Below are 21,696 nucleotides of genomic sequence, written 5' to 3'. Positions count from 1 at the left end.
AGCCTGCAGCAACGGGTACAGGACACCCCCCCCACACATCACAACCTGCAGCAACGGGTACAGGACACCTCCCCCACACACATCACAGCCTGCAGCAACGGGTACAGGACACCCCCCCACACATCACAGCCTGCAGCAACAGGCACAGGACACCCCCCCCCACACACATCACAACCTGCAGCAACGGGTACAGGACACCCCCCACACATCACAGCCTGCAGCAACGGGTACAGGACATCCCCCCCACACATCACAACCTGCAGCAACGGGTACAGGACACCCCCCACACACATCACAACCTGCAGCAACGGGTACAGGACACCCCCCACACACATCACAGCCTGCAGCAACGGGTACAGGACACCCCCACACACATCACAGCCTGCAGCAACGGGTACAGGACATCCCCCCCCACACATCACAACCTGCAGCAACGGGTACAGGACACCCCCCACACACATCACAACCTGCAGCAACGGGTACAGGACACCCCCCACACACATCACAGCCTGCAGCAACGGGTACAGGACACCCCCCCACACACATCACAACCTGCAGCAACGGGTACAGGACACCCCCCACACATCACAACCTGCAGCAACGGGTACAGGACACCCCCCACACACATCACAGCCTGCAGCAACGGGTACAGGACACCCCCCACACACATCACAACCTGCAGCAACGGGTACAGGACACCCCCCCACACACATCACAGCCTGCAGCAACGGGTACAGGACACCTCCCCCACACATCACAGCCTGCAGCAACAGGCACAGGACACCCCCACACACACACAGCCTGCAGCAACGGGTACAGGACACCCCCCACACACATCACAGCCTGCAGCAACGGGCACAGGACACCTCCCCCACACATCACAGCCTGCAGCAACAGGCACAGGACACCCCCACACACACACAGCCTGCAGCAACGGGTACAGGACACCCCCCCACACACATCACAGCCTGCAGCAACGGGCACAGGACACCCCCCACACACACACACATCACAGCCTGCAGCAACGGGTACAGGACATCCCCACACACATCACAGCCTGCAGCAACGGGCACAGGACACCCCCCACACACACACACATCACAGCCTGCAGCAACGGGTACAGGACACCCCCCACACACATCACAGCCTGCAGCAACGGGTACAGGACACCTCCCCCACACATCACAGCCTGCAGCAACAGGCACAGGACACCCCCACACACACACAGCCTGCAGCAACGGGTACAGGACACCCCCCCACACACATCACAGCCTGCAGCAACGGGCACAGGACACCCCCCACACACACACACATCACAGCCTGCAGCAACGGGTACAGGACATCCCCACACACATCACAACCTGCAGCAACGGGTACAGGACACCCCCCACACACATCACAGCCTGCAGCAACGGGTACAGGACACCCCCCACACACATCACAGCCTGCAGCAACGGGCACAGGACACCCCCACACACACACAGCCTGCAGCAACGGGCACAGGACACCCCCACACACACACAGCCTGCAGCAACGGGCACAGGACACCCCCCACACACATCACAGCCTGCAGCAACGGGTACAGGACACCCCCCACACACATCACAGCCTGCAGCAACGGGCACAGGACACCCCCCCACACACATCACAGCCTGCAGCAACAGGCACAGGACACCCCCACACACACACAGCCTGCAGCAACGGGTACAGGACACCCCCCCACACACATCACAGCCTGCAGCAACGGGCACAGGACACCCCCCACACACATCACAGCCTGCAGCAACGGGCACAGGACACCCCCCCACACATCACAGCCTGCAGCAACGGGTACAGGACACCCCCCCCCCCACACACAGACATCACAGCCTGCAGCAACGGGTACAGGACACCCCCACACACATCACAGCCTGCAGCAACGGGTACAGGACATCCCCCCCCACACATCACAACCTGCAGCAACGGGTACAGGACACCCCCCACACACATCACAACCTGCAGCAACGGGTACAGGACACCCCCCACACACATCACAGCCTGCAGCAACGGGTACAGGACACCCCCCCACACACATCACAACCTGCAGCAACGGGTACAGGACACCCCCCACACATCACAACCTGCAGCAACGGGTACAGGACACCCCCCACACACATCACAACCTGCAGCAACGGGTACAGGACACCCCCCCACACACATCACAGCCTGCAGCAACGGGTACAGGACACCTCCCCCACACATCACAGCCTGCAGCAACAGGCACAGGACACCCCCACACACACACAGCCTGCAGCAACGGGTACAGGACACCCCCCACACACATCACAGCCTGCAGCAACGGGTACAGGACACCCCCCCCACACACATCACAGCCTGCAGCAACGGGCACAGGACACCCCCCACACACACACACATCACAGCCTGCAGCAACGGGTACAGGACATCCCCACACACATCACAACCTGCAGCAACGGGTACAGGACACCCCCCACACACATCACAGCCTGCAGCAACGGGTACAGGACACCCCCCACACACATCACAGCCTGCAGCAACGGGCACAGGACACCCCCCCACACACATCACAGCCTGCAGCAACGGGTACAGGACACCCCCCACACACATCACAACCTGCAGCAACAGGCACAGGACACCCCCACACACATCACAGCCTGCAGCAACGGGCACAGGACACCCCCCACACACATCACAGCCTGCAGCAACGGGCACAGGACACCCCCCACACACATCACAGCCTGCAGCAACGGGCAAAGGACACCCCCCCCACACATCACAGCCTGCAGCAACGGGTACAGGACACCCCCCCACACATCACAACCTGCAGCAACGGGTACAGGACACCTCCCCACACATCACAGCCTGCAGCAACGGGCAAAGGACACCCCCCCCACACATCACAGCCTGCAGCAACGGGTACAGGACACCCCCCCACACATCACAGCCTGCAGCAACGGGTACAGGACACCCCCCACACACATCACAACCTGCAGCAACGGGTACAGGACACCCCCCACACACATCACAACCTGCAGCAACGGGTACAGGACATCCCCCACACATCACAGCCTGCAGCAACGGGTACAGGACACCCAGCTGCACAACTACAGAACAATGACCCCCACTCCTACTCTTTACCACTGCCCGGCCGTGGAGTAATGTCCTGCACAAGTTACCCCTCAGACATGACGCCACCCTGCAGTGCCCTCATACTCACTGGTTCCCTCGTGCAGGACGTTGTAGAGGGATCCATACGGCATCCAGTGTGTAATAAGGACGGGGTGAGGGGCCGGAGGAGACTGACAGGCACCCAGCACCGGGAGGACATTGGGGTGGGAAAATATCCTAGGAGAGGAGCAGAGAGAGAAAGCATGGGGGAGGGGCGGTCTGGAAACGTGATGTCATCACAGGAGACACTGTGGGAGGAGCCAACAAGAGCGGAGCAGCCTCCCTGTCAGGGACTTACCTCAGCCTAATGGCGTACTGCAGCCTCCCTGTCAGGGACTTACCTCAGCCTAATGGTGTACTGCAGCCTCCCTGTCAGGGACTTACCTCAGCCTAATGGTGTACTGCAGCCTCCCTGTCAGGGACTTACCTCAGCCTAATGGTGTACTGCAGCCTCCCTGTCAGGGACTTACCTCAGCCTAATGGCGTACTGCAGCCTCCTTGTCAGGGACTTACCTCAGCCTAATGGCATACTGCAGCCTCCCTGTCAGGGACTTACCTCAGCTTGGGGTACTCCTCGTTGAAGTCTCGGCTCTTCCGGGTGCTCCAGTCCCGGATCTTCAGGACTTTGATGACGATGTCGTTGCCCTGCCAGCGGCCTTTCCACAGCTGTGGAGATAACACGGTCATCATCCTCATCGCTGCAGTGAGTCCAGGAGCAGCGCTCATCACCACTTACCTCCCCAGAATGGTTGTCATTCAGCTTGTGGCTGAGCGTCAGCTGCTTGTAATCTATACCGGCCTGCTTATTAAGAGTGCCGTTCCCTGCAGACAAGATGGCGACACGTGAGGAGCCCGAGCGGAGCCACAGAGGACAGCGGGGGCCGGACTGTGCGGTATAACATAGGACAGAGGGTGCAGGGCAGGACTGTGCGGTATAACATAGGACAGAGGGTGCAGGGCAGGACTGTGCGGTATAACATAGGACAGAGGGTGCAGGGCAGGACTGTGCGGTATAACATAGGACAGGGGGTGCAGGGCAGGACTGTGCGGTATAACATAGGACAGGGGGTGCAGGGCAGGACTGTGCGGTATAACATAGGACAGGGGGTGCAGGGCAGGACTGTGCGGTATAACATAGGACAGGGGGTGCAGGGCAGGACTGTGCGGTATAACATAGGACAGGGGGTGCAGGGCAGGACTGTGCGGTATAACATAGGACAGAGGGTGCAGGGCAGGACTGTGCGGTATAACATAGGACAGAGGGTGCAGGGCAGGACTGTGCGGTATAACATAGGACAGAGGGTGCAGGGCAGGACTGTGCGGTATAACATAGGACAGAGGGTGCAGGGCAGGACTGTGCGGTATAACATAGGACAGAGGGTGCAGGGCAGGACTGTGCGGTATAACATAGGACAGAGGGTGCAGGGCAGGACTGTGCGGTATAACATAGGACAGAGGGTGCAGGGCAGGACTGTGCGGTATAACATAGGACAGAGGGTGCAGGGCAGGACTGTGCGGTATAACATAGGACAGAGGGTGCAGGGCAGGACTGTGCGGTATAACATAGGACAGAGGGTGCAGGGCAGGACTGTGCGGTATAACATAGGACAGAGGGTGCAGGGCAGGACTGTGCGGTATAACATAGGACAGAGGGTGCAGGGCAGGACTGTGCGGTATAACATAGGACAGAGGGTGCAGGGCAGGACTGTGCGGTATAACATAGGACAGAGGGTGCAGGGCAGGACTGTGCGGTATAACATAGGACAGAGGGTGCAGGGCAGGACTGTGCGGTATAACATAGGACAGAGGGTGCAGGGCAGGACTGTGCGGTATAACATAGGACAGAGGGTGCAGGGCAGGACTGTGCGGTATAACATAGGACAGAGGGTGCAGGGCAGGACTGTGCGGTATAACATAGGACAGAGGGTGCAGGGCAGGACTGTGCGGTATAACATAGGACAGAGGGTGCAGGGCAGGACTGTGCGGTATAACATAGGACAGGGGGTGCAGGGCAGGACTGTGCGGTATAACATAGGACAGAGGGTGCAGGGCAGGACTGTGCGGTATAACATAGGACAGAGGGTGCAGGGCAGGACTGTGCGGTATAACATAGGACAGAGGGTGCAGGGCAGGACTGTGCGGTATAACATAGGACAGAGGGTGCAGGGCAGGACTGTGCGGTATAACATAGGACAGGGGGTGCAGGGCAGGACTGTGCGGTATAACATAGGACAGGGGGTGCAGGGCAGGACTGTGCGGTATAACATAGGACAGAGGGTGCAGGGCAGGACTGTGCGGTATAACATAGGACAGAGGGTGCAGGGCAGGACTGTGCGGTATAACATAGGACAGAGGGTGCAGGGCAGGACTGTGCGGTATAACATAGGACAGAGGGTGCAGGGCAGGACTGTGCGGTATAACATAGGACAGAGGGTGCAGGGCAGGACTGTGCGGTATAACATAGGACAGAGGGTGCAGGGCAGGGGAATGAACGGTAGGTGTGCGGTGGAGGGGTGCCCGGGGGGCTGATGTTTTGTGGACAGGGAAGGATGCTCACGTGGTCGGGTTCTGGTGGTTCCTTTCCAGAAGGTGTCCTTGTAGGGGATTCTGTTCATGCTCTGCCCCATCTTCTCAGCCCGGTCTGTGGGGACAAGAGGACATGGTCAGGTACCCCGCTCAGCTCCACACACAAGGGCACAGGCGAGTTATGTGCACCCCGAAACCCATCCACAAAGAAGCCAACGCTCTTCTCACAAGTACACACTCAGCCCTGGCATAAGTTAACGTCTAGCACACTGGCACTCAAAGGGTCAATGCTTCTAGTGGGATAAGCGGCTAACCTCAACCATCGAGTGGACCCACCATGAGATATTAATAATCAGACGGCACATTCAGTTGTCAGGTTGTCGGAGCGGAGAGGCGGCTGAGCTCCCCATAAACGGCTCTGGTGAACTATAAGTCCTGAATAACCGTCTGTCTGCCGCGCCTCTCCGGCCTCCCAGTAACATACTGGTCATGTGCAATCTCATGTAATTGCCCCCGGGAACACGGCGTCCTGTACATCATGTACTCACCTGATTGACCCTTTCACTGCCTGGGACGCCTCTCCTACGTGTAGCAGGACCGCACTTCGCCTCTATCTACAGGTACAAGCCCCAACAGAGCTGGGAGAAGGGGGGTCTGCCTATAGCTCCAGCCCTCACTCTGGACCGGGGCCCTCACAGGCGGGGCCCTCTCTCCATCTGTAGCAGTTTGTAGTTTGCTTTAAAGCGAGATTCCCAGATTCTCCCCCCCCCCCCCATCCAGGTGTGATCTCCGCCAGTCTAGGGAGGGGGCAGAGAGCCTTCTCACCCTGTACACGGGTTACACCTTCCCACTAACAGCGCGTGCCCACCTACAGACACACACACGTGTACAGCGCGTGCCCACCTACAGACACACACACGTGTACAGCGCGTGCCCACCTACAGACACACACACACGTGTACAGCGCGTGCCCACCTACAGACACACACACACACGTGTACAGCGCGTGCCCACCTACAGACACACACACACACGTGTACAGCGCGTGCCCACCTACACACACACACACGTGAACAGCGCGTGCCCACCTACAGACACACACACGTGTACAGCGCGTGCCCACCTACAGACACACACACACGTGTACAGCGCGTGCCCACCTACAGACACACACACACACGTGTACAGCGCGTGCCCACCTACAGACACACACACACACGTGTACAGCGCGTGCCCACCTACAGACACACACACACGTGTACAGCACATACACACCTGCAGAGACACACACACACACGTGTACAGCACATACACACCTGCAGACACACACACACACACGTGTACAGCACATACACACCTGCAGACACACACACACACACACACACGTGTACAGCACATACACACCTGCAGACACACACACACACGTGTACAGCACATACACACCTGCAGACACACACACACACACACACACGTGTACAGCACATACACACCTGCAGACACACACACACACACACACACACACACGTGTACAGCACATACACACCTGCAGACACACACACGTGTACAGCACATACACACCTGCAGACACACACACACGTGTACAGCACATACACACCTGCAGACACACACACACGTGTACAGCACATACACACCTGCAGACACACACGTGTACAGCACATACACACCTGCAGACACACACACGTGTACAGCACATACACACCTGCAGACACACACACGTGTACAGCACATACACACCTGCAGACACACACACACACACGTGTACAGCACATACACACCTGCAGACACACACACGTGTACAGCACATACACACCTGCAGACACACACACGTGTACAGCACATACACACCTGCAGACACACACACACACGTGCAGACACACACACACACACGTGTACAGCACATACACACCTGCAGACACACACACACACACACGTGTACAGCACATACACACCTGCAGACACACACACACGTGTACAGCACATACACACCTGCAGACACACACACACGTGTACAGCACATACACACCTGCAGACACACACACGTGTACAGCACATACACACCTGCAGACACACACACGTGTACAGCACATACACACCTGCAGACACACACGTGTACAGCACATACACACCTGCAGACACACACGTGTACAGCACATACACACCTGCAGACACACACACGTGTACAGCACATACACACCTGCAGACACACACACGTGTACAGCACATACACACCTGCAGACACACACACACACGTGTACAGCACATACACACCTGCAGACACACGTGTACAGCACATACACACCTGCAGACACACGTGTACAGCACATACACACCTGCAGACACACGTGTACAGCACATACACACAACACATAACGCACCGCAGAGCAGCTCGCGGAGATGGGGCTTGGCCTTGTCCAGTGGGGTCTCTCCGTACTTGTTACAGATGTAAATCAGTGCAGAATTATTCACCAAGTCCTGAAAACAAACAAGGAAAAATAAGTGACCACAACATGAGACCCAGAGGACAAGATGGAGTCATCAGTGACAGGGACAAGAGATACAGAGAAGAAGATGGAGTCATCAGTGACAGGGACAAGAGACGCAGAGAAGAAGATGGAGGCATCAGTGACAGGGACAAGAGACGCAGAGAAGAAGATGGAGTCATCAGTGACAGGGACAAGAGATACAGAGAAGAAGATGGAGTCATCAGTGACAGGGACAAGAGACGCAGAGAAGAAGATGGAGTCATCAGTGACCACAACATGAGACCCAGAGGACAAGATGGAGTCATCAGTGACAGGGACAAGAGATACAGAGAAGAAGATGGAGGCATCAGTGACAGGGACAAGAGATACAGAGAAGAAGATGGAGTCATCAGTGACAGGGACAAGATATACAGAGAAGAAGATGGAGTCATCAGTGACAGGGACAAGAGATGCAGAGAAGATGGAGTCATCAGTGACAGGGACAAGAGATACAGAGAAGAAGATGGAGTCATCAGTGACAGGGACAAGAGATGCAGAGAAGAAGATGGAGTCATCAGTGACAGGGACAAGAGATGCAGAGAAGAAGCAGAGAAGAAGATGGAGTCATCAGTGACAGGGACAAGAGACGCAGAGAAGAAGATGGAGGCATCAGTGACAGGGACAAGAGACGCAGAGAAGAAGATGGAGTCATCAGTGACAGGGACAAGAGACGCAGAGAAGAAGATGGAGTCATCAGTGACAGGGACATGAGAAGTAGAAGGAGGAGTCATCAGGACAGGGACATCAGACGCAGAGAAGAAGATGGAGTCATCAGTGACAGGGACAAGAGACCTAGAGGACAAGATGGAGTCATCAGTGACAGGGACAAGAGACGCAGGGAAGAAGATGGAGTCATCAGTGACAGGGACAAGAGACGCAGAGAAGAAGATGGAGTCATCAGTGACAGGGACAAGAGACGCAGGGAAGAAGATGGAGGCATCAGTGACAGGGACAAGAGACGCAGGGAAGAAGATGGAGTCATCAGTGACAGGGACAAGAGACGCAGGGAAGAAGATGGAGTCATCAGTGACAGGGACAAGAGACGCAGGGAAGAAGATGGAGTCATCAGTGACAGGGACAAGAGACGCAGAGAAGAAGATGGAGTCATCAGTGACAGGGACAAGAGACGCAGAGAAGAAGATGGAGTCATCAGTGACAGGGACAAGAGACGCAGAGAAGAAGATGGAGGCATCAGTGACAGGGACAAGAGACGCAGAGAAGAAGATGGAGTCATCAGTGACAGGGACAAGAGACGCAGAGAAGAAGATGGAGGCATCAGTGACAGGGACAAGAGACGCAGAGAAGAAGATGGAGTCATCAGTGACAGGGACAAGAGACGCAGGGAAGAAGATGGAGTCATCAGTGACAGGGACAAGAGACGCAGAGAAGAAGATGGAGTCATCAGTGACAGGGACAAGAGACGCAGGGAAGAAGATGGAGGCATCAGTGACAGGGACAAGAGACGCAGGGAAGAAGATGGAGGCATCAGTGACAGGGACAAGAGACGCAGAGAAGAAGATGGAGTCATCAGTGACAGGGACAAGAGACGCAGAGAAGAAGATGGAGTCATCAGTGACAGGGACAAGAGACGCAGAGAAGAAGATGGAGTCATCAGTGACAGGGACAAGAGACGCAGAGAAGAAGATGGAGGCATCAGTGACAGGGACAAGAGACGCAGAGAAGAAGATGGAGTCATCAGTGACAGGGACAAGAGACGCAGAGAAGATGATGGAGGCATCAGTGACAGGGACAAGAGACGCAGAGAAGAAGATGGAGTCATCAGTGACAGGGACAAGAGACGCAGGGAAGAAGATGGAGTCATCAGTGACAGGGACAAGAGACGCAGAGAAGAAGATGGAGTCATCAGTGACAGGGACATGAGAAGTAGAAGAAGGAGTCATCAGGACAGGGACATCAGACGCAGAGAAGAAGATGGAGTCATCAGTGACAGGAACAAGAGACCTAGAGGACAAGATGGAGTCATCAGTGACAGGGACAAGAGACGCAGAGAAGAAGATGGAGTCATCAGTGACAGGGACAAGAGACGCAGAGAAGAAGATGGAGTCATCAGTGACAGGGACAAGAGACGCAGAGAAGAAGATGGAGTCATCAGTGACAGGGACAAGAGACGCAGAGAAGAAGATGGAGTCATCAGTGACAGGGACATGAGAAGTAGAAGAAGGAGTCATCAGGACAGGGACATCAGACGCAGAGAAGAAGATGGAGTCATCAGTGACAGGGACAAGAGACCTAGAGGACAAGATGGAGTCATCAGTGACAGGGACAAGAGACGCAGAGAAGAAGATGGAGTCATCAGTGACAGGGACAAGAGACGCAGAGAAGAAGATGGAGTCATCAGTGACAGGGACAAGAGACGCAGAGAAGAAGATGGAGTCATCAGTGACAGGGACAAGAGACCTAGAGGACAAGATGGAGTCATCAGTGACAGGGACAAGAGACGCAGGGAAGAAGATGGAGTCATCAGTGACAGGGACAAGAGACGCAGAGAAGAAGATGGAGTCATCAGTGACAGGGACAAGAGACGCAGGGAAGAAGATGGAGGCATCAGTGACAGGGACAAGAGACGCAGAGAAGAAGATGGAGGCATCAGTGACAGGGACAAGAGACGCAGAGAAGAAGATGGAGTCATCAGTGACAGGGACAAGAGACGCAGGGAAGAAGATGGAGGCATCAGTGACAGGGACAAGAGATGCAGAGAAGAAGATGGAGTCATCAGTGACAGGGACAAGAGATGCAGAGAAGAAGATGGAGTCATCAGTGACAGGGACAAGAGACGCAGGGAAGAAGATGGAGTCATCAGGACAGGGACATCAGACGAGGAGGAGAAGATGGAGGCATCAGTGACAGGGACAAGAGACGCAGAGAAGAAGATGGAGTCATCAGTGACAGGGACAAGAGACGCAGGGAAGAAGATGGAGTCATCAGTGACAGGGACAAGAGACGCAGGGAAGAAGATGGAGTCATCAGTGACAGGGACAAGAGACGCAGAGAAGAAGATGGAGTCATCAGGACAGGGACATCAGACGAGGAGGAGAAGATGGAGGCATCAGTGACAGGGACAAGAGACGCAGAGAAGAAGATGGAGTCATCAGTGACAGGGACAAGAGATGCAGAGAAGAAGATGGAGTCATCAGTGACAGGGACAAGAGATGCAGAGAAGAAGATGGAGGCATCAGTGACAGGGACAAGAGATGCAGAGAAGAAGCAGAGAAGAAGATGGAGTCATCAGTGACAGGGACAAGAGACCTAGAGGACAAGATGGAGTCATCAGTGACAGGGACAAGAGACCTAGAGGACAAGATGGAGTCATCAGTGACAGGGACAAGAGACGCAGGGAAGAAGATGGAGTCATCAGTGACAGGGACAAGAGACGCAGAGAAGAAGATGGAGTCATCAGTGACAGGGACAAGAGACGCAGGGAAGAAGATGGAGGCATCAGTGACAGGGACAAGAGATGCAGAGAAGAAGATGGAGTCATCAGTGACAGGGACAAGAGACGCAGGGAAGAAGATGGAGTCATCAGTGACAGGGACAAGAGACGCAGAGAAGAAGATGGAGTCATCAGTGACAGGGACAAGAGACGCAGAGAAGAAGATGGAGGCATCAGTGACAGGGACAAGAGACGCAGGGAAGAAGATGGAGTCATCAGTGACAGGGACAAGAGACGCAGAGAAGAAGATGGAGTCATCAGTGACAGGGACAAGAGACGCAGAGAAGAAGATGGAGGCATCAGTGACAGGGACAAGAGATGCAGAGAAGAAGCAGAGAAGAAGATGGAGGCATCAGTGACAGGGACAAGAGATGCAGAGAAGAAGATGGAGGCATACAAGAGACGCAGAGAAGAAGATGGAGGCATCAGTGACAGGGACAAGAGACGCAGAGAAGAAGATGGAGGCATCAGTGACAGGGACAAGAGACGCAGAGAAGAAGATGGAGGCATCAGTGACAGGGACAAGAGACGCAGAGAAGAAGATGGAGTCATCAGTGACAGGGACAAGAGACGCAGGGAAGAAGATGGAGTCATCAGTGACAGGGACAAGAGACGCAGGGAAGAAGATGGAGTCATCAGTGACAGGGACAAGAGACGCAGAGAAGAAGATGGAGGCATCAGTGACAGGGACATGAGAAGTAGAAGAAGGAGTCATCAGGACAGGGACATCAGACGCAGAGAAGATGGAGTCATCAGTGACAGGGACAAGAGACGCAGGGAAGAAGATGGAGTCATCAGTGACAGGGACAAGAGATGCAGAGAAGAAGATGGAGTCATCAGTGACAGGGACAAGAGACGCAGAGAAGAAGCAGAGAAGAAGATGGAGGCATCAGTGACAGGGACAAGAGACGCAGAGAAGAAGATGGAGGCATCAGTGACAGGGACAAGAGACGCAGAGAAGAAGATGGAGTCATCAGTGACAGGGACAAGAGACGCAGAGAAGAAGATGGAGTCATCAGTGACAGGGACAAGAGACGCAGAGAAGAAGATGGAGGCATCAGTGACAGGGACAAGAGACGCAGAGAAGAAGATGGAGTCATCAGTGACAGGGACAAGAGACGCAGAGAAGAAGATGGAGTCATCAGTGACAGGGACAAGAGACGTAGAAGATGGAGTCATCAGTGACAGGGACATCAGACGTGGAGGAGAAGATGGAGTCATCAGTGATAGCGATGTGAGACAGAGCAGAGAAGATGGAGTCATCAGTGACAGTGACATGGAGGACACGGCTGGAGTGACCGCTCGGGGGCTTACCTCAGCGACGTCATCTTGCCCCCAGAAGCAGGCGTAGTGCAGGGGGGAGTTCCCATGTTCATTGACGGAATTGACATCCGCTTTATACTGGATGAGCTGCGGGAGACCAAAGTGTCCGGTCACCAGGGGAGACAGCAGTACAGGGATCCAACCTGCAGAGGGCACTAGTGAAGCACTAATCTGCCCCTCACTGGTGACCCCTGCAGGCCGAAACACTTCACAACACAAGTCTGAGAATCTCTACCCTTAGGGCTCATGCACACAAACAGATTTTGTTTCCGTGTCCGTTCCATGACTCCGTGTGTCGGCATTACTAGAATTGTCCACGGACAAGGACAGGACTGTTAGGGGCCGGCGCACAAAATGTCAAATGCACACGGCGGGTCTGCAATTTGTGGACAATGAAGCACCCAAAGGTCGTGTGTATGAGCCCTAAAAAGTTCTCCCCTCAAAATACCGCCGCCCCCAAACTTCTCCCCTCAAAATACCGCCGCCCCCAAACTTCTCCCCTCAAAATACCGCCGCCCCCAAACTTCTCCCCTCAAAATACCGCCGCCCCCAAACTTCTCCCCTCAAAATACCGCCGCCCCCAAACTTCTCCCCTCAAAATACCGCCGCCCCCAAACTTCTCCCCTCAAAATACCGCCGCCCCCAAACTTCTCCCCTCAAAATACCGCCGCCCCCAAACTTCTCCCCTCAAAATACCGCCGCCCCCAAACTTCTCCCCTCAAAATACCGCCGCCCCCAAACTTCTCCCCTCAAAATACCGCCGCCCCCAAACTTCTCCCCTCAAAATACCGCCGCCCCCAAACTTCTCCCCTCAAAATACCGCCGCCCCCAAACTTCTCCCCTCAAAATACCGCCGCCCCCAAACTTCTCCCCTCAAAATACCGCCGCCCCCAAACTTCTCCCCTCAAAATACCGCCGCCCCCCAAACTTCTCCCCTCAAAATACCGCCGCCCCCAAACTTCTCCCCTCAAAATACCGCCGCCCCCAAACTTCTCCCCTCAAAATACCGCCGCCCCCAAACTTCTCCCCTCAAAATACCGCCGCCCCCAAACTTCTCCCCTCAAAATACCGCCGCCCCCAAACTTCTCCCCTCAAAATACCGCCGCCCCCAAACTTCTCCCCTCAAAATACCGCCGCCCCCAAACTTCTCCCCTCAAAATACCGCCGCCCCCAAACTTCTCCCCTCAAAATACCGCCGCCCCCAAACTTCTCCCCTCAAAATACCGCCGCCCCCAAACTTCTCCCCTCAAAATACCGCCGCCCCCAAACTTCTCCCCTCATAATACCGCCGCCCCCAAACTTCTCCCCTTACAATACCGCCGCCCCCAAACTTCTCCCCTTATAATACTACAGCCCAGTCACAAGCCTCACCTTCTGGACAATGTCGCGGTGGCCGTGGCTGGCGGCAAGGTGCAGCGGAGTGTCGTCGCCGCGGTTCATGACGTTGATTCGCGCTCCTCTCATTATCAGCATGTCCACAATGTTACTGCGGCCTTCACGACACGCCCAGTGCAGCGGGCTGAAGCCGTGGTCATCCCTGGAAGACAGGCCGCAGTGAGCTAGTGAGGACCCTCACACTGACGGCGGGCGGCAGGAAGACGACTTACCCCTGGTTCAGGTCATTCTCCGTGTTATCCAGCCACAGACGGACGGCCACCGCGTTCCCCTCTCGACACTGCGTGAAGATGTCGTCCATGATGAGAGCAGTCTGTGTCCTGAAATACACGGCATCATACATGAACCACGGCGGCTGGACACGGAAGGAGGAGAGGGAACCCAACCTCTCTAGTGACCTGCTGTGACCTTACACCCAGGAGCAGCCCATCAGCCCTCACACACCCTCTATATATCACACACCCTGTATATATATATCACACACCCTGTATATATATCACACACCCTGTATATATATATCACACACCCTGTATATATATCACACACCCTGTATATATATATCACACACCCTGTATATATATATCACACACCCTGTATATATATCACACACCCAGTATATATATCACACACCCAGTATATATCACCCTGTATATATATCACACACCCTGTATATATGTCACACACCCTGTATATATGTCACACACCCTGTATATATGTCACACACCCTGTATATATGTCACACACCCTGTATATATGTCACACACCCTGTATATATGTCACACACCCTGTATATATGTCACACACCCTGTATATATGTCACACACCCTGTATATATATCACACACCCTGTATATATGTCACACACCCTGTATATATATCACACACCCTGTATATATATCACACACCCTGTATATATATCACACACCCTGTATATATATCACACACCCTGTATATATATCACACACCCTGTATATATATCACACACCCTGTATATACACTGCTCAAAAAAATAAAGGGAACACAAAAATAACACATCCTAGATCTGAATTAAATATTCTTCTGAAATACTTTGTTCTTTACATAGTTGAATGTGCTGACAACAAAATCACACAAAAATAAAAAAATTGAAATCAAATTTTTTAACCCATGGAGGTCTGGATTTGGAGTCACCCTCAAAATTAAAGTGGAAAAACACACTACAGGCTGCTCCAACTTTGATGTAATGTCCTTAAAACAAGTCAAAATGAGGCTCAGTAGTGTGTGTGGCCTCCACGTGCCTGTATGACCTCCCTACAACGCCTGTGCATGCTCCTGATGAGGTGGCGGACGGTCTCCTGAGGGATCTCCTCCCAGACCTGGACTAAAGCATCTGCCAACTCCTGGACAGTCTGTGGTGCAACGTGACGTTGGTGGATAGAGCGAGACATGATGTCCCAGATGTGCTCAATTGGATTCAGGTCTGGGGAACGGGCGGGCCAGTCCATAGCAGCAATGCCTTCGTCTTGCAGGAACTGCTGACACACTCCAGCCACATGAGGTCTAGCATTGTCTTGCATTAGGAGGAACCCAGGGCCAACCGCACCAGCATATGGTTTCACAAGGGGTCTGAGGATCTCATCTCGGTACCTAATGGCAGTCAGGCTACCTCTGGCGAGCACATGGAGGGCTGTGCGGCCCTCCAAAGAAATGCCACCCCACACCATTACTGATCCAATGCCAAACCGGTCATGCTGGAGGATGTTGCAGGCAGCAGAACGTTCTCCACGGCATCTCCAGACTCTGTCACGTCTGTCACATGTGCTCAGTGTGAACCTGCTTTCATCTGTGAAGAGCACAGGGCGCCAGTGGCGAATTTGCCAATCTTGGTGTTCTCTGGCAAATGCCAAACGTCCTGCACGGTGTTGGGCTGTAAGCACAACCCCCACCTGTGGACGTCGGGCCCTCATATCACCTTCATGGAGTCTGTTTCTGACCGTTTGAGCAGACACATGCACATTTGTGGCCTGCTGGAGGTCATTTTGCAGGGCTCTGGCAGTGCTCCTCCTGTTCCTCCTTGCACAAAGGCGGAGGTAGCGGTCCTGCTGCTGGGTTGTTGCCCTCCTACGGCCTCCTCCACGTCTCCTGATGTACTGGCCTGTCTCCTGGTAGCGCCTCCATGCTCTGGACACTACGCTGACAGACACAGCAAACCTTCCTGCCACAGCTCGCATTGATGTGCCATCCTGGATAAGCTGCACTACCTGAGCCACTTGTGTGGGTTGTAGACTCTGTCTCATGCTACCACTAGAGTGAAAGCACCGGCAGCATTCAAAAGTGACCAAAACATCAGCCAGGAAGCATAGGAACTGAGAAGTGGTCTGTGGTCACCACTTGCAGAACCACTCCTTTATTGGGGGTGTCTTGCTAATTGCCTATAATTTCCACCTGTTGTCTATCCCATTTGCACAACAGCATGTGAAATAGATTGTCACTCAGTGTTGCTTCCTAAGTGGACAGTTTGATTTCACAGAAGTCTGATTGACTTGGAGTTACATTGTGTTGTTTAAGTGTTCCCTTTATTTTTTTGAGCAGTGTATATCACACATCCTCTATATAACACACTGTATATATCACACACCCTGTATATATCACACTGTATATATCACACACCCTCTATATAACACCCTGTATATATCACACTGTATATATCACACACCCTGTATATATCACACATCCTCTATATAACACACTGTATATATCACACACCCTGTATATATCACACACCCTGTATATATCACACTGTATATATCACACACCCTCTATATAACACCCTGTATATATCACACTGTATATATCACACACCCTGTATATATCACACACCCTCTATATAACACACTGTATATATCACACACCCTCTATATAACACACTGTATATATCACACACCCTCTATATAAATCACACCCTGTATATAACACCCTGTATACATCACACAACCTGTATATATCACCCTGTATATATATCACACATCCTCTATATAACACCCTGTATATATCACACACCCTCTATATAACACACTGTATATATCACACACCCTCTATATAACACCCTGTATATATCACACACCCTCTATATAACACCCTGTATATATCACACACCCTCTATATAACACCCTGTATATATCACACACCCTGTATATAACACCCTGTATACATCACACAACCTGTATATATCACCCTGTATATATATCACACATCCTCTATATAACACCCTGTATATATCACACACCCTCTATATAACACCCTGTATATATCACACATCCTCTATATAACACACACCCTGTATATATCACACATCCTCTATATAACACACTGTATATATCACACACCCTGTATATATCACACATCCTCTATATAACACACTGTATATATCACACACCCTGTATATATCACACATCCTCTATATAACACACTGTATATATCACACACCCTCTATATAACACCCTGTATATATCACACTGTATATATCACACACCCTGTATATATCACACACCCTCTATATAACACACTGTATATATCACACACCCTCTATATAACACACTGTATATATCACACACCCTCTATATAAATCACACCCTGTATATAACACCCTGTATACATCACACAACCTGTATATATCACCCTGTATATATATCACACATCCTCTATATAACACCCTGTATATATCACACACCCTCTATATAACACACTGTATATATCACACACCCTCTATATAACACACTGTATATATCACACACCCTGTATATAACACCCTGTATACATCACACAACCTGTATAGATCACCCTGTATATATATCACACATCCTCTATATAACACACTGTATATATCACACACCCTCTATATAACACACTGTATATATCACACACCCTGTATATATCACACATCCTCTATATAACATCCTGTATATATCACACACCCTCTATATAACACCCTGTATATATATCACACACCCTGTATATATCACACATCCTCTATATAACACACTGTATATATCACACACCCTGTATATATCACACATCCTCTATATAACACACTGTATATATCACACACCCTGTATATATCACACATCCTCTATATAACACCCTGTATATATCACACACCCTGTATATATCACACATCCTCTATATAACACCCTGTATATATCACACACCCTGTATATATCACACATCCTCTATATAACACCCTGTATATATCACACACCCTGTATATATCACACATCCTCTATATAACACCCTGTATATATCACACACCCTGTATATATCACACATCCTCTATATAACACCCTGTATATATCACACACCCTGTATATATCACACATCCTCTATATAACACCCTGTATATATCACACTCTTTATATATCACACACCCTCTATAACACCCTGTATATATATCAAACACCCTGTATATATCACACTGTATATATCACACACCCTGTATATATATCACACATCCTCTATATAACACACTGTATATATCACACACCCTGTATATATCACACTGTATATATCACACACCCTCTATATAACACCCTGTATATATCACACTGTATATATCACACACCCTGTATATATCACACATCCTCTATATAACACCCTGTATATATCACACACCCTGTATATATCACACTGTATATATCACACACCCTCTATATAACACCCTGTATATATCACACTGTATATATCACACACCCTGTATATATCACACACCCTCTATATAACACACTGTATATATCACACACCCTCTATATAACACACTGTATATATCACACACCCTCTATATAAATCACACCCTGTATATAACACCCTGTATACATCACACAACCTGTATATATCACCCTGTATATATATCACACATCCTCTATATAACACCCTGTATATATCACACACCCTCTATATAACACACTGTATATATCACACACCCTCTATATAACACCCTGTATATATCACACACCCTCTATATAACACCCTGTATATATCACACACCCTCTATATAACACCCTGTATATATCACACACCCTCTATATAACACCCTGTATATATCACACACCCTGTATATAACACCCTGTATACATCACACAACCTGTATATATCACCCTGTATATATATCACACATCCTCTATATAACACCCTGTATATATCACACACCCTCTATATAACACCCTGTATATATCACACATCCTCTATATAACACACACCCTGTATATATCACACATCCTCTATATAACACACTGTATATATCACACACCCTGTATATATCACACATCCTCTATATAACACACTGTATATATCACACACCCTGTATATATCACACATCCTCTATATAACACACTGTATATATCACACACCCTCTATATAACACCCTGTATATATCACACTGTATATATCACACACCCTGTATATATCACACACCCTCTATATAACACACTGTATATATCACACACCCTCTATATAACACACTGTATATATCACACACCCTCTATATAAATCACACCCTGTATATAACACCCTGTATACATCACACAACCTGTATATATCACCCTGTATATATATCACACATCCTCTATATAACACCCTGTATATATCACACACCCTCTATATAACACACTGTATATATCACACACCCTCTATATAACACACTGTATATATCACACACCCTGTATATAACACCCTGTATACATCACACAACCTGTATAGATCACCCTGTATATATATCACACATCCTCTATATAACACACTGTATATATCACACACCCTCTATATAACACACTGTATATATCACACACCCTGTATATATCACACACCCTGTATATATCACACATCCTCTATATAACATCCTGTATATATCACACACCCTCTATATAACACCCTGTATATATATCACACACCCTGTATATATCACACATCCTCTATATAACACACTGTATATATCACACACCCTGTATATATCACACATCCTCTATATAACACACTGTATATATCACACACCCTGTATATATCACACATCCTCTATATAACACCCTGTATATATCACACACCCTGTATATATCACACATCCTCTATATAACACCCTGTATATATCACACACCCTGTATATATCACACATCCTCTATATAACACCCTGTATATATCACACACCCTGTATATATCACACATCCTCTATATAACACCCTGTATATATCACACACCCTGTATATATCACACATCCTCTATATAACACCCTGTATATATCACACACCCTGTATATATCACACATCCTCTATATAACACCCTGTATATATCACACTCTTTATATATCACACACCCTCTATAACACCCTGTATATATATCAAACACCCTGTATATATCACACTGTATATATCACACACCCTGTATATATATCACACACCCTGTATATATCACACTGTATATATCACACATCCTCTATATAACACACTATATATATCACACACCCTCTATAAAACACACTGTAGATATCACACACCCTCTATATAACACACTGTATATATCACACACCCTCTATATAACACACTGTAGATATCACACACCATGTATATATCACACACCCTCTATATAACACCCTGTAGATATCGCACGCCCTCCATATAACGCACTTTCTGTCTTTTCCACCCTGTGCACACAGTTATCCGCACACACCTCACCTCCGTGCTCGCTCCCGCCAGCCCCGTTACGCGCGCGCTCCACAGACACGTCACATTCCGCTGCAAGGCGTCGCTACTGGGTGGAGCCAGGAAAGTTCTTTCCAATGACTATGAAGCCTGGGCGGGATTGTTCGGCCGCCAGCCAATGAACTAGAGCTGTGGGCGTGGCACAGTTCAGTGGAGCTGAATGACGGGGCGTGTGAAAGAACTTCGCTCACCAATGAATGAGATCGGAAACTTTAACTCCGCCCCTTACTAGAGCTTAGCTTATTGACCATATATAGGGAGGTGGAGAGAGAGTGGTGATCACGTGTTACGGAGGCTATACCATCACAGGGCTGAGGAGTGAGGGCGGTACCATGTCAGAGCTGTTGAGGGGGACTAGAGAGGGAGTATAATGTGTCAGGAAGAAACCATATGTGCGCTGCGGAGTCACGGCTGTAACCGGGGGACGCGCTGCGGAGTCACGGCTGTAACCGGGGGACGCGTTGCGGAGTCACGGCTGTAACCGGGGGACGCGCTGCGGAGTCACGGCTGTAACCGGGGGACGCGCTGCGGAGTCACGGCTGTAACCGGGG

At 50.9% G+C, this 21,696-nt stretch overlaps 1 protein-coding gene across 3 annotated transcripts in view; it reads right to left on the bottom strand.

Moving 5' to 3' along the window:
* Positions 1 to 21,180, bottom strand: part of ILK (integrin linked kinase) — a 31,985-nt gene extending 10,805 nt beyond the window's left edge. Inside the window, exons 1-9 of one of the 3 annotated variants that reach the window (XM_040426764.1) lie at positions 21,114 to 21,180; positions 14,637 to 14,744; positions 14,401 to 14,566; positions 13,021 to 13,116; positions 8,109 to 8,205; positions 5,744 to 5,827; positions 3,923 to 4,008; positions 3,743 to 3,852; positions 3,236 to 3,363 (exon numbers count right to left, since the gene is read on the bottom strand). In XM_040426764.1, the coding sequence (XP_040282698.1) occupies positions 3,236 to 3,363; positions 3,743 to 3,852; positions 3,923 to 4,008; positions 5,744 to 5,827; positions 8,109 to 8,205; positions 13,021 to 13,116; positions 14,401 to 14,566; positions 14,637 to 14,725 (856 nt within the window). In that variant the 5' untranslated portion in view covers positions 14,726 to 14,744; positions 21,114 to 21,180. Of the gene's footprint in view, positions 1 to 3,235; positions 3,364 to 3,742; positions 3,853 to 3,922; positions 4,009 to 5,743; positions 5,828 to 8,108; positions 8,206 to 13,020; positions 13,117 to 14,400; positions 14,567 to 14,636; positions 14,745 to 21,070; positions 21,094 to 21,113 lie in introns of those variants that run through there. The other 2 variants (XM_040426766.1, XM_040426765.1) reach the window with 2 other exon arrangements.
* Between the last annotated feature and the right edge of the window lie 516 nt (positions 21,181 to 21,696).

Source organism: Bufo bufo, chromosome 3, assembly GCF_905171765.1.
Source record: "Bufo bufo chromosome 3, aBufBuf1.1, whole genome shotgun sequence".
In the NCBI taxonomy this organism is placed as follows: domain Eukaryota; kingdom Metazoa; phylum Chordata; class Amphibia; order Anura; family Bufonidae; genus Bufo; species Bufo bufo.
Note: the sequence above shows the minus strand (reverse complement) of the source record. Positions and strands in the feature narration are given on the sequence as shown.